This window comes from Brachyistius frenatus, unplaced genomic scaffold, assembly GCF_029030835.1.
Source record: "Brachyistius frenatus isolate BFR_SWC_R1_liver_20210118 unplaced genomic scaffold, ASM2903083v1 Contig_78, whole genome shotgun sequence".
Classification (NCBI taxonomy): Eukaryota; Metazoa; Chordata; class Actinopteri; family Embiotocidae; genus Brachyistius; species Brachyistius frenatus.
The window spans coordinates 1,034,983-1,060,930 of NW_027210677.1; the positions used below are offsets into that span (position 1 = coordinate 1,034,983).

Below are 25,948 nucleotides of genomic sequence, written 5' to 3' on the forward strand. Positions count from 1 at the left end.
TTGTGAACTGCATTTACGTGAAGGATTTTTTTTTTTTTAGACTCCACTGACATGGTTTGATTCACAAATGCATTTTTTTTTCAACAGGAAATTATGTGCAACCATTTCGACATCTTCCTTTCTTAGCTGACCACGAACATAGATTTGAGGGTACAACGTGATCACATTGCATCGCATGTGCACAGTCTGCAATTATGACCAGGAAAGGTTTCTGCACAATCCGAGTCAGCAGTGGATGTGACCCTGTGTCTGCAGAGAAAGAGTAGTGTGAGCAGCACGTTTAGCAAAGCAGCAGCAGTGTTCCGTCAGTTTGTCTACACAGAATTCATTCAGGTGCACTGTTGAGTGTAAGTCATACTGAATATGTTTATGATAAAAATTGCAAATTCTTATATTAATACAAATATATAATGGCTATTTGTGGATTTTTATTATGTATATTTAAAACAGTATCATTAGAAATACATTTGTGAACCCAATTCATGTGTTTTTTTAACATTTACATACAATACCAAATATTTTGTGTGTATTGAAGAATATTTTTCCCAAAAAATATTTTTCAATGCACAATGTCGACTGAGATTTCTCTGGAATCTCAATGTTTTAATGATATTATGCACCGTAGATAATGAAATCATCAATTGTTGCACTATTTTCCTCATGCAGTCTGTGATGAACCCTACCACATCTTCACTGCTGAGAGACTCTGCCGAGAGACTCTGCCGCGCTGGGAGTCTATTTTTATACCCAATTATGTGACTGACCTGTTGCCAGTTAACCAATTGGTTGTGAGAACAGGTGATTGATTGGTCTCTTCTTTTTTTGCAGGAACATTCCAGAGCTCTGGACACCCCTGCTGAGACAGGCGGGCATGCAGGCCGGCGGCACCCATTTGTTTTGGAGAAGAAATTTTAGTGTTGGTGAAACTGAACTGTGGAGTTGAGCAAGTTAGAAGAACGCACAGTATTTTGTATTTCAGTTGTGGGTCTGTACAGAATACCAAATAAAGGAATATTCTGAAGCTGTGTCTGTGCTGGAAAAGAACCAATGGGAGAGGAACTGTGTTTATGCACAAAAAGCCCAAGACCAAAGCCTTCTTAAAAGTTCAGGTTGTAGGTCATTACGTTCCTATTAATTGATTGTCTTCGTATGCCAATTACTTGAAATACACATTCAATAAAAAATATTCAGAAAAACTATGAACAAAGGTAAGAATAATTTATGTACACATTTAAGTGAAACAAGAACAAAATTAATCCTAAGGTTTACTGATGAACCTAATTCTATTTTCTACCAATTTGTTTGTAGAATTTCCAGCCCATTTGTCACTAACCTCTAACTTCTTGTAGTCATGGTTGGCCGGATGCAGAAGCTTGTTGGCTTGAGACGTAGCTTGTTGAATGGTTTTTTTGACTGATGGAATGTCTTCTTCTGACTCTGTGGACGGAGAAGAAGAGACGGAGAAAAAGAAGACATAAAAACAATGACGAAAGATGCAAGAGTAATAGAAAAGAAGTCATCAAAGGATGACGAACATGGAATGATCAGCCAATGAATTATACCCCAAAATTGCTGTTTCAACCACATTTATACAGTGGTGTGAAAAAGTGTTTGACCCCTTCCTGATTTCCAATTTTTTTGCATGTCTATCACACTTAAATGTTTCAGATCATCAAACAAAGTTCAATATTAGTCAAAGATAACAGAAGTAAACACAAAATGCAGTTTTTAAATGAAGGTTTTTATTATTAAGGGAGAAAAACAATCCAAACCCACATGGCCCTGTGTGAAAAAGTGTTTGCCCCTTCCTGTTAAAACATAACTTAACTGTGGTTTATCACACCTGAGTTCAATTTCTCTAGCCACACCCAGGCCTGATTACTGACACACCTGTTCTCAATCAAGAAATCACTTCAATAGGACCTGCCTGACAAAGTGAAGTAGACCAGAAGATCCTCAGAAGATAGACATCATGCCGAGATCCAAAGAAATTCAGGAACAAATGAGAAAGAAAGTAATTGAGATCTATCAGTCTGGAAAAGGTTCTAAAGCCATTTCTAAAGCTTTGGGACTCCAGTGAACCACAGTGAGAGCCATTATCCACAAATGGCGAAAACATGGAACAGTGGTGAACCTTCCCAGGAGTGGCCGGCCGACCAAAATTACCCCAAGAGAGCAGCGACGACTCATCCGAGAGGTCACAAAAGACCCCACAACAACATCCAAAGAACTGCAGGCCTCACTTGCCTCAGTTAAGGTCAGTGTTCATGACTCCACCATAAGAAAGAGACTCGGCAAAAATGGCTGCATGGCAGAGTTCCAAGACCAAAACCACCGCTGAGCAAAAAGAACATTAAGGCTCGTCTCATTTTTGCCAGAAAACATCTTGATGATCCCCAAGACTTTTGGGAAAATACTCTGTGGACTGACGAGACAAAAGTTGAACTTTTTGGAAGGTGTGTGTCCCGTTACATCTGGCGTAAAAGTAACACCGCATTTCAGAACAAGAACCTCATACCAACAGTAAAATATGGTGGTGGTAGTGTGATGGTCTGGGGCTGTTTTACTGCTTCAGGACCTGGAAGACTTGCTGTGATAAATGGAACCATGAATTCTACCGTCTACCAAAAAATCCTGAAGGAGAATGTCCGGCCGTCTGTTCGTGACCTCAAGCTGAAGTGAACTTGGGTTCTGCAGAAGGACAATGATCCAAAACACACCAGCAAGTCCACCGCTGAATGGCTGAAGAAAAACAAAATGAAGACTTTGGAGTGGCCTCGTCAAAGTCCTGACCTGAATCCTATTGAGATGCTGTAGCATGACCTTAAAAAGGCGGTTCGTGCTCGAAAACCCTCCAATGTGGCTGAATTACAACAACTCTGCAAAGATTTGTGGGCCAAAATTCCTCCACAGCTGGAAAAGACTCATCGCAAGTTATCGCAAACGCTTGATTGCAGTTGTTGCTGCTGAGGGTGGCCCAACCAGTTATTAGGTTTAGGGGGCAAACACTTTTTCACACAGGGCCATGTGGGTTTGGATTGTTTTTCTCCCTTAATAATAAAAACCTTCATTTAAAAACTGCATTTTGTATTTACTTCTGTTATCTTTGACTAATATTGAAATTTGTTTGATGATCTGAAACATTTAAGTGTGACAAACATGCAAAAAAATAAGAAATCAGGAAGGTGGCAAACACTTTTTCACACCACTGTACTGTTCCACCATAGACTTTATATAAAGGTGGGCGAGGCATCTCATCTGCCTGTCACTTTAAAAAAGTAAAACCAAAAATAACAGGGTTAACGCTACATTATCGAGGTTCCTCTGCGACTACCCGACAAACAGCAGCTGTCAATCATGCTGTCACACCCTCTTTGAGTGTTGAGCAGCATCTTCTTGTCATAGGACCTGTCTTGTCAATCTGCTGGGTGGCTTCAAGTGGGGGAATTGTCAAAGCTGTTTGGGAGAGCTACAGAGAGACCTCAGGTCCACTTTTCTAGTGCTGCCAGTGATGTTACCAGGGATTCAACAGCAAGATCAAAATACAAGAGACTTCATGATGTTCTCACCTGCGTGCACTTTGTTTTGAATCTTGGAGTAATGCATGATGCCCTAAAAGAACTGAGTGATTTATGCAGGATGCTCCAAAACAGAGGAACAATGCTGCTTGAAGCGGAGAAGCTGCTGGCTCGAAAGATTCGGGTCTTTGAGACTATGGTTCCAACACCCGGCCCCTCCACAAAAACTGTTCTTCAAGTTGAAAGACAGAGAAATCTTTCAGAAATGTAGCCCTGCATGATAATTCAAATATGGTCAAGATCAATGCCGAACAGTTCTTTTGCAGCATTTCATAATTTGAAATAATATGAAATCCAGGACGGCTCCAACAATGTCCTCTCATGTCAGCACACAAGAAAGCTCCTCACATAGAGGGGAAACTGGACATACAGCGTGGTGATGCACAGGTGCTTCGTTTGTATAACACACTAAAAGTATAGAGAAGAAATTTCATGAATACAAGGACCTGAGGGCATCCCAGACCCCAGCTGACATGGAGCCTCTACTTTAAGCTGTCCACACCATTGTGGTGCCTACCTGTGAATGTAAGCAAGCCTTCAGTAGCACGAATGACATTCTTACAGTCAAAAGGAACTCTCTGCCTAAAAGAAGACTGTCTAATATGTTTTTTTCTGCAATGCAATGGGCCACCATTGGAGCAGTTCATTCCACAAATTCAAGTAAGGTAATGGCCAGCGAAGGGAAGAAGATCTGCAGATGAAACAAAAAGCAAGGCCCCTCACCATTCAAGCACTGACCCCAAGACCTGCTGGAGCTTTTTTTAAATACGTTAACATCCTATTCCTGGTGGATATCATCACTGTTGAATTATGATATCAGCAGAATCATTCTTTTCAGAATAAGATTTTATATTTCTATTTAGGCTACATTCTCTGTCTTTGGCTGCAAGTATTTGTCAACTTTACCTGGTGTTTCCTTATTCCAAAGTGCCATAGGTGATAAGTGAAGCTGAATTATTTGCCATTTAATGTCATATCCTCGCAGAATTCTTCACCACACTCACAACTCATTTTCTCACTTTGTGTCTCTTTCAGCTTCTGCCTGCTAGAAGAGGTACTGATAAAATAGCAGTCAAAGAGCCTGACAATTCAGTTTAACCCACAGAACATAATCCCTGCATTTCTGTAAGTATGTAAGCATCTTATTCACTATGAATGAAAGTGTTGTTTTTCCTCCCAATAGTGTCTAGTGTTACTGCTTTATGCTACCATGAAATATTCACTGAGATGACACGGCCTAAGTATTTACTGATTAATCAGTTTGGTTAATGTAAGGGGAGGAAATTTGAGGTGGTACCTGTAAATTCTTAGGTGTGCATCTGGATAACAAACTGGACTGGTCAGCAGGGAAATGCTATGCAGTCAGTGGTGGTGGGTGTCCTTTTATATGCTGCAGTATGCTGGGATGGCAGCATGGCTCACAAGAACACTAGGCAGATGGACAAGCTGGACAAAAAAGATGGCTCAGACCTTATTTATGTAGTTATTTATAGATGGATTGATTTAAGTTTTTTTAAAAACCTCTATTACTACTGACTGACTTTTATTGGTTGTTTATTATATTATACTCTCTTTTAAACCTTGATCTATATGCGTGAGCTACGAGATATATGAATTTCCCTTACAGGGTGAATAAATTAATTAATAAAGTAAGTAAGTCTCTCAGTCGGTCTGTCTATCTATCAATTTATCCATCTGTCTATCTATCAATTTGTCTGTCTGTCCATCCGTCCATAAATCAGAGGGGCTTATAGGCAAAAATCTAATAATGAAAATGTTGGCCTTATTCTGTCATTCTGACTCATGAAGACAGTAAAAAGTTGTTTGGAAATTTTGATGGTGTTGTTTGACTGTCAGAAGGAATCTTGGCTGGACATAGGACGTAGGTGGCCATCTGCCTCGACCGAGTCATGAAGTCTTCACACCGTACCAGGTATCAAAATAAACAGCAGAATACACTTTTGTGATGAACAACTGTCTACTGCTCTGTGCGACAAAGCAGTGTCAAGTCATCCATTTTTTTTTTAAATCATGGCAAATTTCTCCATTGTCTCAGACATAGGGCTGACATTATATCCCACTTCATGAAAAATAAATATGAAATAACGCTTGCAGGCTAACCCAATAGTTGAGTGGGTAGGTCGCTTATCACATGGACACATATGCCCGAAGCAATGAGTCCCCGGTTTGGGTCCCAGCCAGCTGGACCTTCTGGACATTTCATTCTCATTTCCTGTCAATCTCCACTGCCACTGGGAAATTAAGGCATCGTATGCTCATAAAAAGAAGAAATAAAATTCAAAAAACAATGTTGTTGCTTTTTATAGTACCGATTTCAAAGTTATGATCACAAGACTGATGCAAGACTTCAGTAAATAAAACAATGACATGTATTTCCGACTAGAGTATCAAACCATCATGTTTCTGATATTGCTAGATTCTAAATAATCTCCTCTAAACAATGATGAAAAGATATATCTACTGGCAGCATTCTATGGTGAGATACATGTTTAATTTTGTTTTTGTTTTTTTAAATCATTAGATGTAGTCTTTCTTTACTTGATTTAAAACTAATATAAAAACAATATGCAGGTATTATATCAAATCATGGACGTTCTGAATAGCAAGATACAGGATGTATGAATAGCCATTATAACGAAATGGAATATACTGTTAATATTACCTGCTAAGTCTATAACATTGATTTATTTCAAACACTGCATTTTCTTTTAAAGTACAAAAATATTCATCTACGTTTCAATAATCACATTATAGTCAATAATAGTTATTTGTTCAAAATAATGCTCACAAATGTTAATCCATATAAAGCACAAGAGAAAATAGAGCAACATTAATTCTGTTCTTAATTAAAATAAATAAATCAATAACAATAAGAACTGACAAGAGTTCCGTTTGAGTAGAGGATCAATAAGCAGCACCAGTAAGAGCAGCAGTACTGCGAAAATCTTAACAATACCGTTCTCCCGAGGTGGCCAGAGAAAAAGACAAAAAATCATCAAAGTCATTAAGGTTGAAGTGAGATATCTTCTGCAGGGTATACCGAGCATCAGGTCATCCTGAGGTCACACAAACTTACAACACAGGACGCCACTGGTTTACAGATAAAACTTCCCAAAGCTCCCATGCCATAAAACCCACCAGGCCAAATCAACAGTCTTCCACCTCAAACTGAGGGTTCGCCTCTCCAACTTTCTCCACATTCCATATTTGAGTAAAGAGACCTACAGCAAACCTTCTTCCAAAAGTAACCCAGAGTCATTCATCAACCCACCAGGAGCAATATGAGAAGACATTTCCACCTCGCCTGCCTGCTGCACAGTAGATGCCCTAACAGCCCTGCTCTACGCTGATTGCCTGAGAGATTTCCAGAGAGACTGCTATTGCATCTTGTGCCACTGAGCAACAGACTAGGGCGTCAAACGACTGGAGGAATCCCGTCGTTTGTCTCCACAAAACGCAGACGACTTGGAAACAGCAGTTTGTCCTGCGCCGCAAGAGAGACGCTCCTGTCATTGTGTGTGAATCATCACAAGTAGGCCAACAGAGTCTGCTCTAATCAATTGGGTTGATGTTTGACAGCTAATTGATCAAATTCCTAAACCCTTAATCTATTATTACATCGTGAATCGGATACATTTTTCATAGCCTAACCTAATTATTTGCCCCCCACAATCACGCTTGTTAGCTCTGATAAACAATAATCCATGTCAAAAATAAATATTCATAGAATTTATTTTTAGTGTTAATATTATTCAATATCCTTTTATAGATCCATCTGTGTTTTGTTTATTCCCTGGAAACCCACATCAAAAGGAGGTGCCTTTTATGGAGGAATTACGTTTAAAATTTTTTGACAGATCCTGCTTATGTACAAAAATTTTATACTTTTTTGTCTTGTGGAAAGTGGTGCCCCGAGTCTTAGCAAGTGAAAAATATTGATAATTGTGGCTTTATATCGCTACTAGATTCATCTTCTAGAAACCAGGAATTTCTTTACCTGAGTCAATACATCTAATAGATGAGGAGATATTTTATAGGTTAAGTAAAAAAAATTAAAAACAATTCTGTATAATGCCCTGAGAAGAGAAATCCAATGATCACCAAAGTCTTATCAAAGATTTATCCTCCGGGGCCCTTCACTGCTATCACTACAGCTATGCTGAGGGGATGAAAGCCTGTTGCAACCCTCCAATTCCTTTAGCTCTCAGTAAAAATGACTTCATCAACTTCTTTACTAATAAAATTGTGACCATTAGGGAAAAATTGGCCAGACCTTTCCTGTCACTATCATGGATGTGTTGTCAAGCATAGCACCACTGGAGGAATCTGTGAGGACCTGATTTGTACTATTTCTCTGCTGTACAATAATTGCCTCATTCAAATCAATGCATTCTGTTTATATTTACATTTTACACGGTGTCCCAATTTTTGGGGAAACGGTTTTGTATACCAATCACTAATCCCATTTTGCACCACACAACACAGCTTTTCCAGCAGTCAGGCTTTGTTATGTACTACCATTTTGACAAATCTACATTACGAAAAGTCATGCTGAAATAGCTTTCAAAAACTCGGCTTTCCTTTTGATATTGAAAAAAATCATGTAAACATGATGAATTTGAGACAATCTGAAACTGAAAGCATGTCTCATAGCAAAGTCAAAAGAGTATATACAGTGGGTACGGAAAGTATTCAGACCCCTTTAAATTTTTCACTCTTTGTTTCATTGCAGCCATTTGCTAAAATCAAAAAAGTTCATTTTATTTCTCATTAATGTACACTCAGCACCCCATCTTGACAGAAAAAAACAGAAATGTAGAAATTTGTGCAAATGTATTAAAAAAGAAAAACTGAAATATCACATGGTCATAAGTATTCAGACCCTTTGCTGTGACACTCATATTTAACTCACATGCTGTCCATTTCTTCTGATCCTCCTTGAGATGGTTCTACTCCTTCATTGGAGTCCAGCTGTGTTTAATTAAACTGATTGGACTTGATTAGGAAAGGCACATACCTGTCTATATAAGACCTTACAGCTCACAGTGCATGTCAGAGCAAATGAGAATCATGAGGTCGAAGGAACTGTCCAAGGAGCTCAGAGACAGAGTTGTGGCAAGGCACAGATCTGGCCAAGGTTACAAAATAATTTCTGCAGCACTCAAGGTTCCTAAGAGCACAGTGGCCTCCATAATCCTTAAATGGAAGAAGTTTGGGACGACCAGAACTCTTCCTAGACCTGGCCGTCCAGCCAAACTGAGCAATCGTGGGAGAAGAGCCTTGGTGAGAGAGGTAAAGAAGAACCCAAAGATCACTGTGGCTGAGCTCCAGAGATGCAGTAGGGAGATGGGAGAAAGTTCCACAAAGTCAACTATCACTGCAGCCCTCCACCAGTCGGGGCTTTATGGCAGAGTGGCCCGACGGAAGCCTCTCCTCAGTGCAAGACATATGAAAGCCCGCATAGAGTTTGACAAAAAACACATGAAGGACTCCCAGACTGAGAAATAAGATTCTCTGGTCTGATGAGACCAAGACTGAACTTTTTGGCGTTAATTCTAAGCGGTATGTGTGGAGAAAACCAGGCACTGCTCATCACCTGCCCAATACAATCTCAACAGTGAAACATGGTGGTGGCAGCATCATGCTATGGGGGTGTTTTTCAGCTGCAGGGACAGGACGACTGGTTGCAATTGAAGGAAAGATGAATGCGGCCAAGTACAGAGATATCCTGGAAGAAAACCTCTTCCAGAGTGCTCTGGACCTCAGACTGGGCCGAAGGTTCACCTTCCAACAAGACAATGACCCGAAGCACACAGCTAAAATAACAAAGGAGTGGCTTCGGAACAACTCTGTGACCATTCTTGACTGGCCCAGCCAGAGCCCTGACCTAAACCCAATGGAGCATCTCTGGAGAGACCTGAAAATGGCTGTCCACCAACGTTCACCATCCAACCTGACGGAACTGGAGAGGATCTGCAAGGAAGAATGGCAGAGGATCCCCAAATCCAGGTGTGAAAAGCTTGTTGCATCATTCCCAAGAAGACTCATGGCTGTACGAGCTCAAAAGGGTGCTTCTACTCAATACTGAGCAAAGGGTCTGAATACTTATGACCATGTGATATTTCAGTTTTTCTTTTTTAATAAATTTGCACAAATTTCTACATTTCTGTTTTTTTCTGTCAACATGGGGTGCTGAGTGTACATTAATGAGAAATAAAATGAACTTTTTTGATTTTAGCAAATGGCTGCAATGAAACAAAGAGTGAAAAATTTAAAAAGGGGTCTGAATACTTTCCGTACCCACTGTATAGCATATGATGCCTTTGTCTTCTAAAGTTATGATGGTGGAGTGCCACCATGTTCAAGGTTCAATTTAGCCATCCATTAAAACAAGGAAATTATGCTTGTGTTAAGGATTGTCTTACGTATTATGAGTTTGTCTTGATAATATTGTTTATTATTACTGAGAACACTTTTGACAGAGCAATGTTGACTCACCTTCCTCCTTCAACTTCAGAATAGCAGCATGGATCATACAGGGCAGAAGATGGCGGGCCAGGTCTGCAGGTCTCTGCATTACCAAATAGTGCAGAACCTAAAAAGACAGTCAACACCCAGCTTTAGATTTTCCCATTAATGTGGTTTCTATTTGCTTATTAATACTCTTTCAGATATACATTCAATGTCTGCGCAGGCCAACATATCTTGCTGAATATCAGAAAAATACTTGATGAAGGGCAGTCTTTCTTTTTAAGGTTTATCCACCCAGGCAAAGTATTTAAATTTAGTTTAGCTTTGGCTTTGAGATAACATTAACTATAAAAAATTAAAAAAAAAACTGAGAAGAGACTTGTTATATCCCTTGCCAATACTAAAGAAAGCTGATTGGATAATTGTACAAAGATGATGTTCGGGTGTTTGCCTAGTTCTTGGTGTGTGACGGGATAATCCTCAGCCCAGAAAAAAGTAGCTCTTTTCAGAAACTTCAGCTTGTCAGCAAATGGTAGGATATTTCCTGATAAAGTCATACTATATATAAGAAAACTAGTTTGTTATTTTGAGAGAGAGACAGAGAGAGAGAGAGAGAGAGAGAGAGAGAGAGAGAGAGAGAGAGAGAGGAGAGGAGAGAAATAGAGACTGCCTCAACAATCCACTATCCTCTATTCTTTGTAATCACATACACTGTGTTTTATGCAATATGTTTTTGGGTTATCTGTCCATCCATCTGTCCTAAGCTCATGAATGAAACATCTTAAGAATTCTTTAATTCTTCAAATTTGGCAAAAACTTTGACACTAAAGATGGTGTATGGCCTGCCACATCCTAACTATTATTACCTAATGGAAGGACGGAAGATCTGTTCCAGTCAATGTAGTAGTCAGAGGTATTAGAGAATATATCCAATAAGCTTAATTGCCTATTGAAGAGATGAGTGTGGGTTTTGTAGGAATAGCAATATATTAACCGCATTCAGTACTGATCTTTGAATGTGTTTTTTTATGTAGATGCTCTGACGCTGCCAGAAGTTCAGTAAAAATGTTGCATAGAAGGAGAGTGGGAATCCTTGCCTAGCCCCCTGTGCAGTGTGCATCTTTGTGAAGTTTGTCCATTGGTAATGACAGTGGCTGAAGATGCACTGTTTAGAATCAAAATCCAATAAATGACTCCCCAAAGCTAATTCTTCCTGGTGTGGTAAAGAAAAAAATTCCAGTTTATTTTATCAAGACTTTTTCTGCTTTTAAGGTTACAATGATGGCAAATGCCTGTTGCAATGATTAATAGTGCATATTTTAACGTTGCCACGTCAGAAGTGGTATTGAATTCAATCCCAGCTAATGTCTTAACAAGTACTCATTATGCAACTGTTGCACTCCAGACAAAATTATTTCTCCTTCAGTATATTATTTGCAAAAAAAAAAAATACAAGTTAATGTCAGCAGATGATCTGTGTTTACATCTAAAATGAGTGATCCCAGAGATAGTTTGGAGGCTCTTTCTACCCTTGTCAAGTCAGTGATTTTTAATGTCAGTTGTAGATTGATCAACTAGTAAAACTAGAAATTACCTTTTCCGCCTCCTTAGTGTCATCAAAAAGTCTTCTCTGGCGGCGTGCAGGTGTAACCCTTGCTGTCTCCCAGGCCTCTACCCACATGTTGCCTGGAATCTTCATCCTGGCACTAAGTTCACCTTTCACCACTCTGTTACCCTTGTCATCAACCACCTCCTCTTCCACATAATCCCTAGGTGAATACCAGCGCACAAAATCCTCCAGAACACAGCCTGGATTGGCTGCCTGTGGGGAAAGAGGAAAAAAAAGTTTTATTTTAAATCTAACATCTCTGAAATTATATTTCTATAATTAAATTATAAATACCATCCACATTAACTTGCGCCATTAATACCTCCCTCGGCAATCAATCCTGGCCCTGTCCTCTAAAATAGATATGACTGACATCTATGTTTGGATCAGGATTTCACGATTACATTTTCTTCTCAGAGAACTTTCCTTGTAATTGTGAAGTTGATGTTTAAGGTCAAGGGATGCTTGAAACCTGACGAAACGTGTAATAATTGCTGCTTACAGCAATATTCCAATGTTCCTCCTATATGCATTTAGCAGCAGCACACCTCTTGAAAAAGGTTCGCTGCTGTAATTTTTTTTTTCTATTTTAACTTTTTGAGGAAAGAATAATAAGGTCAATTCACACACCCCTGTGAAGCATATAAAACTTGCGCTGAGCTAATAATGAGAGCACAACAAGTGTGTTAAAAAGATTTAATAACTTTAGCCTTATTAAGAGAACTGTTACCAAAATCACTTCACACATCGATGGTCTCCTGTTGGTTATAATATAAAACTTAGTTTGGAAAAATAAGGTCTCGCTTAATTGTTAAGGATTTTTTTATTTGGAAAAATATTGAAAAATTACAGTCTATTTCAGTGTATTGCCGTTAATATGACTTTACATATCATTGATCTCCTATATTATTTTCAAATAAAAATTCTTTAAAATTATGCAACAGCACACTTTTTCAAAGTATAGGTTGTAGAATAACCTTCAGGAGACCATTGATGTGTGAAGTGATTATTGTAACACTTAACTGTTTAAGAAAAGAAGTTATTAAAGATCCCCCTCAAATTTAAGAAAAAAATCCATGATCCTAAACTAAGTGTTGTAGTATAACAAACAAGAGCTCATTGATATGTGAAGTGATGAAAGTTAATGCTGGAAAAAGGACAGTTATGAAAAACTGGGAGAATAAATGACAGTTGATGGATGGAAACAGTCACCCAAGGGGTGATTTGGGTCAATTTTACTGTAATATAAGTGGTTGTTGATACATAATTATTTGTTAAATAAATTTCAATAGTTTTGAGTGCACAAAACCTGTATAAAAATATGTCAACTGTTTTCTCACGTGCATGCGCGTGAAACATTTTTTTTCACGTGCACGCTTGCTTCATTAGCATTATTTGTCTCCTGTCACAGTTAAATTGCTGTAAACTTGAAAAAGCTACAAACATGAAACTTGGCAATTTCTGAAAATGATATGTATTACCTTCCAAAAAAGGTGACCAAAACTGGCTCGATGGTAAAGCTAAGGCCTTAAACTTCAATGTTTAAAAGGCCACACCTCTCACACCATACGTAGGGTTGACTTGAAATTTGACACAGGTTCAACTCGATGTGCTGTGGTGGATTTTCCATCATTTAAAAATTTTTGAAAAACAAATCTTTGACATCCCCTTAACCGCAGGTCCCATTGCTACCACATTTTCTGTATAACCATATCATTGGACAAAGCTGATTAAAAGTTATATTTTAAATTTGAGTACGGTGCATAAAGCCATGTGGTGGTCTACACATGGTCCCCGTAGTGGTCTCAAAGTGCTTTACACAGTTTTGAATTCACACACCCATTCCCACACCAATGGCGACACAGCTGCCTTGCAAGGTGCTTGCATAACGTAACGAACAACTTGGGGTTCAGTGTCTTGCCAAAGTGCCGAAGGACATTTCATCATGTCGACAGGAGGACATGAGAATCGTTCACTTCCTTGTGGCTCTTTCTAAATCCCATCTCTCCTGCGCTTATGCCTCCTTCTCTGATGCAGATAATTTTTTCTGCAAAACTGACCATAGTAAATTCTGTTGTGACCCTGCCAGCTCCTCCCCAAACCTCACTAGACGAGTGTCTTCTCACTCCTCATGTTCCCTGTCTGGCTGTATCTGTGGTTCCCTGACTCCCTGGCTGAAGGCACATTGTCGTTCCTCATCATCTCTCGTCAATTCTCGTCTTTCTGCCATGGCTTGACATGCACTCCTCGCCAGGTCTTTAGTTCAACAACGCAGGCAGTACTGCTTTAGGATGCTTTAAGCAGTTCCTCATGCTGAGTAATTTCTGAACTTTATTCTTTCTTGAGTCTAAGATCTCCAATCTGCTCAGCTGTGTCTGCATGTTGTGTCATCCGGTCTCTCCTAGCTCTAACTCCACTCCATTCCATTCAGCCCCTCTGCACTGCCCTCCAGACCCTGCTCCCCAGACACATTGGTTACCTACACATCCTCTCCTTTTATTCTTTCCCTTTACCAAAGACAATAAAAGACGTGTTCTAACCCAACCCGTCTAAGTCCTGTCTTTCGGTCATCTCCTGTCCTAAACCAGGACAGAAGCTTATCAAGTGAGATATAAGTGAGACATGTATAGTATGCGTTTGGGGCAGAATACGTCATATCTGTGCAATTCCTGAGAGATCCTTCTTTTAAGGCCACTATTATCATATAATATTTACTCTAAATGACATTACAATCATTCAGTAGACATTTGTCCAAAGCTGCTTAGGTTTTGTCCACCCACAAACGCACATCACAAACAATTTTGCTTGAGGGTTCCTCAACAATACAGGAAGCGTCGGATATTCAACCAAAAATGTTCAAATTAATGGAAAACTTGTTTTTAAGTGTTATACTATACAAATGATTTCACTGTGCGGGATACACAGGAGGGAAGTAAATGTGTGTACACATGCAGATTAAATGCGCGTACATTGCCTGTCTCACCTTAAAGGACTCCATATCAGAGAGTAGACATGCACTCTGCATCCGAGCACGGAGATGGGTACCTTCAGCTGATGTGCCCAGTTTGGCCAGTACTTCTGACTGTTCCTCTAACAAATCCTCTGTCATGGGAGAAGGTTCCTGAAAATGAATCAGACATTTTTCAATGGACTCAATGGACATTAGGTCACTGATGTCATTTTAGATACAACTCCATTTCCAAAACAGTTGGGATGCTGAGTAGAATGTAGAGAAAAACAGAATGCAATGATTTGCAAACCACATAAACCCATATTTAATTGACAACATATTAAATGTTGAAAACTGAGAAATTATATTGTTTTATGAAAAATATATATGTATTTTGAATTTGATGCCAGCAACACGTTTTTAAAAAGTTCTGTTTTTATTTTATTTTATTTTACACAGCATCCCAACTTTTCTGGAATCCAGGTTGTAGACTGATTATGTTCCTTTGCAGGTTTAAAAATCCTTATTTACCTTCACTGACCCTTTGTGCAGCCCCCTAAGTTCATCCTCTGTTCATCTCTTGCTCTACCTCTTGTCTCTTTAATGCCCTCCACACTAAAAGCCCAGTTTGTTCTGACTGGCCAACTTTCACAAGCCTGCAGTGGGGCAGCATTCAGGGTGTGCAAGTCCTGAGCAGAATGTTTGAACAAGAGACCAACTAAGTGTGTGGATGGGCATGTAGCTTATGTGTTTGTAAGCCCTGGAGTAGATGACCATATTAATGAATCCATCCTGAGCTGACATGAGCTAGTTGCCAAAAGAGTATCACATCTGAGATTTTTTTTTTCTCCACTAAGCCATTCATTTGATATATGTTTATCTCTTAATTTGTATGTTTGGCCAAGTTTAATTGTAACATCTGACATTGTGACATTATATATGACAGAAAATACAAAAGAGCATAACAGGTCCTCTTAAAAAAAAAATTTTTAAAAAAAACCTGTCAATTTGTTTGAATAAGTGAGACAGACAGACAGATCCTGACCTGTGTGACAGGAACATAGAGAGGCTCTGTAGAGTTGAGTAGAGTCATGTTGTTATAAGGGTGCAGCCTGCCTTCTGCTTTGCTTTTACTGCCGTCCGTTCCCCCCTCAGTGTGTGGAACTTCTATTTCCCCCTGGTCACTCAGGCACTCAAAGAACTCATCCTCACTGTCACTCCACGAGTCCCATGATTTTCCTTGAGACACGTCTCTTGTTGTAGTTGTTGCTTTTGCAGACTCTGGGACTTGGCGGCTCATCTGGCAGCCACCAGACACCCTGTGTTCTCTCTCTTTGCTTCCTTCCAGTACCTTGCGAACTTCATCTCTGGCCCTCTTCCTCTCTATGCAGCAGTTCAGCATCTACCCAGGAATGAAAGCCCTTTTCAGACATGGAAAACATAACATTTCTGTCCTCATCTCCCTGATAAAGTGATGGTTTGTTGTCAGTCAGTAATGTTTCTTACAACTTTGATCACACCTGGCTCAGCCATTATGGAAGCCACAGAATGTGATGGTGCAACTGCTAAAAAAACCCAGTAATGAGTCAAAAAGTTAAACATTTTTCTGTTTTCTCAAAGGCTTGCCTGCCCCCACTTCTCACTGGTTAATCCAGTGAAATTTCCTCACAACATCAAAATGTCTACTGATTTTTGTGTCAGACCTTGCTTCTTTCTTTTTTTCTAACATTTACCAGATCCATCTATCCATCAATTACCTACAGTGGGTACGGAAAGTATTCAGACCCCTTTTTAAATTTTTCACTCTTTGTTTCATTGCAGCCATTTGCTAAAATCAAAAAAGTTCATTTTATTTCTCATTAATGTACACTCAGCACCCATCTTGACAGAAAAAAACAGAAATGTAGAAATTTGTGCAAATTTATTAAAAAAGAAAAACTGAAATATCACATGGTCATAAGTATTCAGACCCTTTGCTCAGTATTGAGTAGAAGCACCCTTTTGAGCTCGTACAGCCATGAGTCTTCTTGGGAATGATGCAACAAGCTTTTCACACCTGGATTTGGGGATCCTCTGCCATTCTTCCTTGCAGATCCTCTCCAGTTCCGTCAGGTTGGATGGTGAACGTTGGTGGACAGCCATTTTCAGGTCTCTCCAGAGATGCTCCATTGGGTTTAGGTCAGGGCTCTGGCTGGGCCAGTCAAGAATGGTCACAGAGTTGTTCCGAAGCCACTCCTTTGTTATTTTAGCTGTGTGCTTAGGGTCATTGTCTTGTTGGAAGGTGAACCTTCGGCCCAGTCTGAGGTCCAGAGCACTCTGGAAGAGGTTTTCTTCCAGGATATCTCTGTACTTGGCCGCATTCATCTTTCCTTCAATTGCAACCGGTCATCCTGTCCCTGCAGCTGAAAAACACCCCCATAGCATGATGCTGCCACCACCATGTTTCACTGTTGGGATTGTATTGGGCAGGTGATGAGCAGTGCCTGGTTTTCTCCACACATACCGCTTAGAATTAACGCCAAAAAGTTCAGTCTTGGTCTCATCAGACCAGAGAATCTTATTTCTCATAGTCTGGGAGTCCTTCATGTGTTTTTTGGCAAACTCTATGCGGGCTTTCATATGTCTTGCACTGAGGAGAGGCTTCCGTCGGGCCACTCTGCCATAAAGCCCCGACTGGTGGAGGGCTGCAGTGATAGTTGACTTTGTGGAACTTTCTCCCATCTCCCTACTGCATCTCTGGAGCTCAGCCACAGTGATCTTTGGGTTCTTCTTTACCTCTCTCACCAAGGCTCTTCTCCCACGATTGCTCAGTTTGGCTGGACGGCCAGGTCTAGGAAGAGTTCTGGTCGTCCCAAACTTCTTCCATTTAAGGATTATGGAGGCCACTGTGCTCTTAGGAACCTTGAGTGCTGCAGAAATTATTTTGTAACCTTGGCCAGATCTGTGCCTTGCCACAATTCTGTCTCTGAGCTCCTTGGACAGTTCCTTCGACCTCATGATTCTCATTTGCTCTGACATGCACTGTGAGCTGTGAGGTCTTATATAGACAGGTGTGTGCCTTTCCTAATCAAGTCCAATCAGTTTAATTAAACACAGCTGGACTCCAATGAAGGAGTAGAACCATCTCAAGGAGGATCAGAAGAAATGGACAGCATGTGAGTTAAATATGAGTGTCACAGCAAAGGGTCTGAATACTTATGATCATGTGATATTTCAGTTTTTCTTTTTTTAATAAATTTGCACAAATTTCTACATTTGTTTTTTTCTGTCAAGATGGGGTGCTGAGTGTACATTAATGAGAAATAAAATGAACTTTTTTGATTTTAGCAAATGGCTGCAATGAAACAAAGAGTGAAAAATTTAAAGGGGTCTGAATACTTTCCGTACCCACTGTATATCTAGAACACCGTCACGGGGGAGCTGGAGTATATCCCAGCTGAATTTGGGCAAAGGCAGGGTAAAGCCAAGCAGCAACCAACAGTGACTTCGCCCGTTGGTTTGTGAACGGCTGTTATGAAGCCTCAAGTTTGGATTTTGGCCATTGCCATCTTGCTAGTTAGGAGCCATTTGGAGCCAGAAGCGACAATATTTGGATGACATGGGGGGGGGGAGCAGCAGTGGATCTGACTTGATCTGATTGGAAATCCAAAGATACTACATCCCGCCCACTGATAGCCGTAACCTGACTGCACCACAGGCCTGTCAATCAAACAGACACGCCCCCAAAAACACAGCTTTTTGAGACTTATTTTCAATATAATGATGGGAATATTTTCAGATGGACCACCAGAAAACTAATAAGAAGGAGTGACTTAAGCTAGCAACAACAAAATAACTTGTGAAAAAAATTAATTTACTTTTGAGACAAGTTGAATGATAGTCTATGGAACCTGAGGCTTTTTGGAGGCAAACTCTAGCGATGCTTGGCCTCATTTTACAGACCTGGAAGCTACATCCACTTTTATATGCAGTCTATGGGTACAGCCAGGACTGATCACCAGATAACCAGGCAATTTGGAAAAAATGTTGTATTTATACCCACATCAGCTAAGTTTCCAGTCAGACCTCTACAAGACCGCATGAAAAGAAACGTAATAGACATTTTGCTAACTCTTAGCAATATTGTAAATCACATCTGTTTGAAAAATGTGTTTAATGTCCAGTCTATTGATATACAGCATCATTTTAAATGAGTGTCTGAAAATCTTCTGGCAATTAGGTGATCATCTGTGCTTTTGTAAGCATTTTTCAAAAAAGATAAAACATTTTAAACAGAGAGAATTTATACAGAAGACAACTTTTCAACTTGAAGCACAACTTTAAAATGAATTCTGTAGTCAGAGGTATTGTTACAGATTACTTATGTAAGTGAGCATTTTGCTTCTTTCCTTAAATATGACTGTTTTTTTCTGATTTAAATAGGTACCTGGAGTTTCTGATGCAAAAGGCAACACCGAAGATCAGGAGGTCCACCAGCCAATCTGCAGATAAGGAAGCATATAGATTTAATGGAAATGAGTGAACTTGACTGTATTAATAAAGTGAGGAAATACATCAACTACCCCTTGAACTACTTCAAGTGGTATTTCAAGTTGTACATCATTGCAAAAATTATTTCCTTGCATGTAGTTTGTATCTGAGAAGAATTTACATTCTGATTTATTATTTAATGAGTCTGTGTTTGGTAAATGAAAACTATATGCAAGCCAAAAGGATCAACGTGCAAAACAGAATAACAAAAATAAGAACCTTTTCTTGTACAGTAGGACAAGGTGGTTGTGACCTCAATCTGACATGCGTGTCTAAAAACAACAACAAAAAGGTGATGCTATGCTACTCTTTAAACTAACAGCAACACAAACGTGTATTGTACCCACCCATAGATAAGGTAGTTGTTTTCCCAGCGGTAGCGCAACTCTAGGACAAACTCCTGCCAGAGGTGGGCAACTGCCCGCAGCCCACCATAGTTGTAGTTGACCAGACATACACATAATGCTAGCCGGTAGGTCAGACTGTCACTGGGTGCCGACTTCAGTTGGAGGAAAAGGTTCTAGAATGAGGGGGTTTGAAGCAGGGAAAATGATTAATAAACACAGTCTTTGTCTATTCTATCCTATTCTGACAAGACTATTGGGAGTGTATTAATTCTGGGGCCTTCCTTTCAAATTTCCTGGTAGCAGTTTTTGTTAGATGCAGCTGAATAATGACTGAAATAGTGTCACTATGTCAAATTCAAAAATACTTGGGGAAAATTGTCAAAACACTTTTCCAAAACTTTTATTTTTCCTATTTAAGTGCCGTTTATTGTGAAATGCTATTTTTCTATGTTGGCAGTTTATAATGGTTGTGCAATAGTAGAAGTTCTTTGTAAGGTTCAATAATGAAGGCTGTAAGTGTATGTTTGATGTACTGTTTCTGATTCAAAACTATCCATGACTGTAAATAAAAGGGAGTTGATTATATTTCACTGAAACACATTGTGGAAATAGTGAAAGGCAAACATACATAATCAGAGTTTTTATCTTGCTCGGTTGTTCCGTAGGAGTTTGACTGTGCAGTTTTGGTCTTGATATTTTCTGATGACTTTTCCACAGCAGCATCTGGAAAAAGATACTGAGACAAGAACAAAATATAAAAGTTTACAATTCAATTAAATATATTTAGGAAAAAAAAACGACTATATAGCTATAGCATCTAAGGCATGTCACACCCAGCCTAACAAAGCCTTCGTGCCAACTGGATGTCCATCTGTATCCTCCTATCATAAAGCAAATCTTGCAAGAAATCACAATCTTGAAACCATGCGAGAAATTCAGATTCAACCAATCACCTTGTTGCTCAATCTCTCATTGGTGGGGCCACAGATGTTTATATGTATACATATGTACAAAACAGTGCAAGCCCCCCCCCGCAATTTTAGATTGATTTTGGAAATTATAGATGGGCTGAAGAAGAGAGGGACCACCCAGCTCGTTATCAGCGCACAGTTCACAAGTCAGCATCCGTGATTTCCAAAACTCTAGCAACTGGTCTTCTCAGTTCCCAAATGTTTACAGAGTGTTGTTAAAAGAATATGTAATCCAGCACAGTGGTAAACATGCCCCTGTCCCAACTTGTTATACATTTCTCAGTTTTAACTGTTGATATGTTGTCGCTGGTCTATTTTCAGTTAGATACAAGTTGACAGAATTTGATAATCATTGCATTCTGTTTATTTACATTTTACACGGTGTCATAAAACTTTTTTGGAAATGGAGTTGTCTATATTTCACATTTGCTTACATTCTCTTTTCAAGTTTGTTATAATAGGTTGTAAAAGAATCATGGTCTCAAATAGTCTCATCGGTGGATGGATAAATACAATGTGTGTAAGATAATGTCTTTTTTTTTTTTTTTTTTTTTTTAATCATATCCAATTTTTATTTCCTTTAAGAGACAAAATTCTTTCAAAAGTAGTTTGCAGTGTCATGTCTTATGTGACAATAATATCCTCAAAAAACAGTCTGCATGAATAACCCTTACCAGAAGGACAGAACTGAGTAAATCAGTGTTAAGTGGGGACTCATCACTGCGTCGGTGGCGGCGAATGTGTTTTCGGGCGGTGTGCACCATATTGGAGACGGACAGTTTGGTAATTGGCACAGTTGCTGCCGGTTCGGTAAGCTTGGATAAAGCAGAGCTGATGTCACTGTCTTCTGCAGAGAAAAAATTACAGCAGGTATTTACAATTACATTAAGTAATTGCCGATTGGCCTTTTACATTGTAAAAGAATATGTGTTACCATGGTGTAACGTACAAGCCAAAGATTTAGACACATCTACTCCAGATACAAAAAATACAGAATACATCAAAACTGTGAAATAACACATTTGGATCTATAATATGTAGTTAGCTAGGCAAAATTGGTCTTCAATATTTAAAGTCTTCAGAGTAGTCACCTTTTGCAACTTCAAGAAGTTGTCATGTTGTCAATGTTAAAGGAATCTCACAAATGCTGGGACATATTGACTGCCTTTCACTTACTCTGCAGTACAAGTCATCCCAAACCATCTCAGTCAGGTTTGGGTTGGGTGATTGTAAAGGCCAGGCCATGATGCACCCTCCTTCATCAAACAGCCCTTACGGAGCTTAGACGTGTGTTTGGGTGACCGGTTGAAAAACAAATGATTGTGCCGCTAAGACCAAATCATATATTGCCACAGAATGTTGTGGTAACTATACTGGTTTAGGGCGACTTTTAATTCTGAAAAAAAAATCAGCAATAGTGTCACTAAGAAATCTCAAATTTAGTTTTATAGTTTTATCATGGTTTTTTTTGCAGAAGTTTGACTTGAAGTCGTGGTCACACAGCCTCAAAATATTTGATGTTGAGATGTGTTTGCTACTTAAACTCTGGGAAGCAGTGATGTAATCTGGCTTTAACCTGAAGTGATGTTAATTGGAGATTTCTAAGACTGCTGGTAACTCATTAATTTATCCTTAGCAGCTAAGGTAACTTGGTCTTTGAAAGCTTTCCAGACTCCCATTCAAGTCTGACAGTACTAATGAAGTGTTGTTTTTCTGTACTTTAGCAGTCTGTGCCCTAATGTGCATCACTACAGTAGTTGAATCGGGCAATTTCTTGAATAGAAATATAGTCTAATATTAAACATAGTGTATTTTGCTTTGTTTAAACCTTTTTTCAATCACTATAGAATTTCATTTTGTGTTACTCCATAGTTTTTATTTCTTAATTTCTTCTGAAATAGTATGTTATATATTTATTAGAAATAGTAGAAAATAGTTTCAAATTAAGAAAAAACCTTGAACAAGTAGTGATATCTAAACTTTTGACTAATACCTTGTGTCAAGGGGATTATCAGCATTTATAGTTTTGGAGATGAGTATTAAGGCAACATTACATACACACTAGTTAAACAGTTTGTATACTACATGATTACAATACAGTGCGTTTCACAATGTTACATTAAGAAACCAGAGCAGCCAATCCCCTTGTAAATAGTACAGCGCGTAACCTGACCTTTGCCCTCCTCTTCAGCCAATGTTCTTCCCAGAATCTCTTCTGTAGATTCCTTCCGACAGCAAAGCTTAAAGAACTCTGAGAGAAAGTCACCTGCATTGGAAAATAAGAACGGGTCAAATCCAGCCAACATTTTGGCAGATTAAATTACTCTGCGCTAGCTGAGAAGATAGGGCATAAGATTGAGTATGATTAGCAGGCTATGCCCAAATGCATCAATCAACTGTTTGCTTAAACTTTAAACGCTTACAACAGTCAAACTGTTGGTTATAAAATTCAGGGGGAAAAAAATCACACATCATTCTGATCATGTCTGGTGTATTGTCCAATATTTTGGTAAAATTTAATCAAATTGGCAAAGTAAAAAATCTTGTGCATACAGCACAAATTACAACAATACAGTGAACCCTCGCTATAACGCGGTTCACCTTTCACGGTCTCGCTGCTTCACGGATTTGCATCGTGCATTGAAATCACATTACGACTATATGTAACGTAGATATATTTAATGTCCAGTTCTATCTATTTCAATTGTAAAATAAAGGTTACTACTTCACGGATTTCGCCTATCACGGTTTCTATTTGGAACGTAACCCCCGCGAAAAACGAGGGTTCACTGTATATTAAATATTAATGCAGACTCAACCTTTGACCAAACTAAACATCATTGAAAACGTGATATAAAATATTATCCAAAGAATTGCTGTTTTAATTTTAGTTGCATTGAATGCAGACTTATGGAGATGCAGGTGTTATTTGCATATTTTGAAAAATATAGTGATAGACTCGTGACTCAAAGTTTTGCCGCAAGTTTAATGGAGAGCCTAAAGAATCTAAGCTCTGCAGGACGTACGGGTGGTGACGTATGGCATGTGCAATGTAGATTTCTTGTTATAAGCCCACTTTATTCTATCATTACCCAATGTTATTCATCCAGTGAGTAATGAGTGGCAACCACAATTTTACGCAAGTCTGGGCAGCCAATAATCAAATACAAGCTGTTCCCAACTTTTAACTGATGGCTCCAGTAAGAATTCTAATTGTTTGTGTGTTATTCACTTGACTTCATTGTGCTTGGCTATGCTTATGTCACAGTTGCAGATCAGATACGAGACACTAATGCAGAAACACAGGTTATTCCAAAAGGTTCATATACCTTTTCTTTAACCATCCTTGCAGTGGAAACAGGTATACAAAGATAATTTCCATCTTGTATTGAAATGCCAACAGAGCACCAAGGAATTCAACTTACCCAGTAAACACTGCGGGTTTTCAGCAGTCCTGACTCGAACTGACCAGTGAGGAGCTTGGAGAGGGTCAAGGTCACTGTCGGATGATAAAGAGAGCATACAGTACATGTAAAATCAGCCAACAAATTAATTCTTGGTGTTTTAATAGACCACAAGAAGAATTGTCTGACCAGTACAAAGATATCTTACACCCTAAAAAAAAGAAGGGACTTTTTTAGGATCGTTTTAGGAGTGCAACCATTTTTTGAGGATGACAATATTTCAGCTAAAGGAGACAAAAATCACCATATACAAATGGGTTTGAACAACAAGTACAAAGTGTACTGTTCTCTCTCTATGTCTTTTACTTCCAAAGTGTTAACAAAGATAATCCGCCAGCCAATATCCTTTTAAAAGAGTCAGGAATGTGACCATGCTTGTTCCTTTAATGACTTCATGCAACAAGCAAGTCAAAATGACAATGTTGAATTGGTGTGAAGGTGGAAAAGAAAATACAAAAAACAACTTAATGGACTGCTAGATGAATAACAGGTAAATATTAACAGCCTAATAAGTAATAGTTAAGTATCTGGGGACCGATGATAGACAACTGAGTAAGTAGCAGGAAGGTATTGTGGTAGCTTTTTTTTAATACTCACATACGAGTATACTGAACTACTAATTCCAGTGCTTTGTAGAGTATTGGGTTATGAGTAACAGTACGAAGTGTCGGTCATGTCTCAGTCATCAGTGAGTCAGAGGTCAGCAGTGACATGTCAGGGGGCCTCTCAAACTGATTTGACCTATTGTGTCAGCACAAAGGCAGCAGTAGGTGAGGGGGAGGGGGGATAGCATGCATTAAAATGATTATCAAAAGTATTACAATTGATGGTTATTATACTGTGCACAAGGGTTTATATCCTTGTAACAAACGGAGATCTTCGCCTGCATGCTGACACCTGTCAGACACAGAAAAAGTTGATGGTACTGACATCTCTGTGTGAGTTTAAAGTAGACAGCTGCTGGCTCAGTTGACCTAAACTGCCAACTTTTTAAATAATCGTTTAGAGCACTGCTGACGCACTTTAAACAATCTAACTGATAATACCAATATTAATTAACCTCTTTGGATGTAAAATGTAATTACTTCATTTTATACTATTTGAAGTTTGTATGGAACTGTTTCTTAATACCATATAGGTTTTTTTTTAGTCATGGTCACAAACCAGGTCACTGTAACCTTGACCTTTAACCAACAAAATCTGCTTCCACAGAGCGTTGCAGCAGACAGAGTCAAACGTCTCTTGAACTATTACTTACTTTCGCAGCGGGCTGCTCTCAAAACACTTAGGCGCAGCGCCCAAGTGCTTATACTGTCACAGCAGAATGAACACTAAAAACTGAATGCGCTGGAAAAGTCGTGTAGCAGGGAGAGAGAAAGTGAAACACTGCAAGTGATGGTGGTGAGGACATTCGAGCCAAGTATGAAGGTAGCACCTAAGCAGATAACAGAGAAATGTATGGCTGCTGAGTTCAAATTAGTTTGCAACGTGTATTAAACTCTGGTCAAACTCTGTCTGCTGACCTCCTAAACCAGCCCCTCCTTAGTTTACCTGCAGCAGAGGCAGGAGAAGAGAAGACTAACCATAGTCTGTATACTGATAATGATGACTTATGTCTGTTCTTTATTCCATCTTAACTTCACTCATGATTTTGATGCCAAAAAATTTCAGTCAGATATTATTGACTTTCTATTCATTTCTTTCCGTTTGTAAATGTTTCTTTTCCTGCTATAAAAAAAATTATTTGTCATATTTAAAATATAAATATTATAAGATTAACCAATAAGAGTACTGATAAAGAACCAGACTGATAAGAGTATGGATAAGATAAAAAATAAATAAAAAAAGTTTTAATCATAGCCGTCACTAAGTCCAAATTCATTGAAAATGCAGTTTTCCATCAAATAACTATTGTGCCCCTAAATCCCCTCCCGCAACCACAGCAGCCAAGCCTTCCAGAAATCCAGTACATATAAGATATTTACAAGATGGATGCAAATGCAAAGT

General features: G+C 39.0%; 1 protein-coding gene across 3 annotated transcripts in view; it reads right to left on the reverse strand.

The window, feature by feature from the left end:
• The window catches only part of rab3gap1 (RAB3 GTPase activating protein subunit 1), a 47,618-nt gene that overhangs the window by 11,616 nt on the left and 10,054 nt on the right, over positions 1-25,948 (reverse strand). For 2 of the 3 annotated variants that reach the window (XM_069708776.1, XM_069708774.1), the window contains exons 11-21: positions 23,903-23,976; positions 22,651-22,743; positions 21,152-21,324; positions 20,135-20,242; positions 19,507-19,679; positions 19,056-19,110; positions 15,675-16,031; positions 14,663-14,800; positions 11,665-11,892; positions 10,098-10,194; positions 1,334-1,437 (exon numbers count right to left, since the gene is read on the reverse strand). In XM_069708776.1, coding sequence (XP_069564877.1) covers positions 1,334-1,437; positions 10,098-10,194; positions 11,665-11,892; positions 14,663-14,800; positions 15,675-16,031; positions 19,056-19,110; positions 19,507-19,679; positions 20,135-20,242; positions 21,152-21,324; positions 22,651-22,743; positions 23,903-23,976 — 1,600 coding nt within the window. The remainder of the gene's footprint in view (positions 1-1,333; positions 1,438-10,097; positions 10,195-11,664; positions 11,893-14,662; positions 14,801-15,674; positions 16,032-19,055; positions 19,111-19,506; positions 19,680-20,134; positions 20,243-21,151; positions 21,325-22,650; positions 22,744-23,902; positions 23,977-25,948) is intronic. The other variant, XM_069708775.1, reaches the window with a different exon arrangement.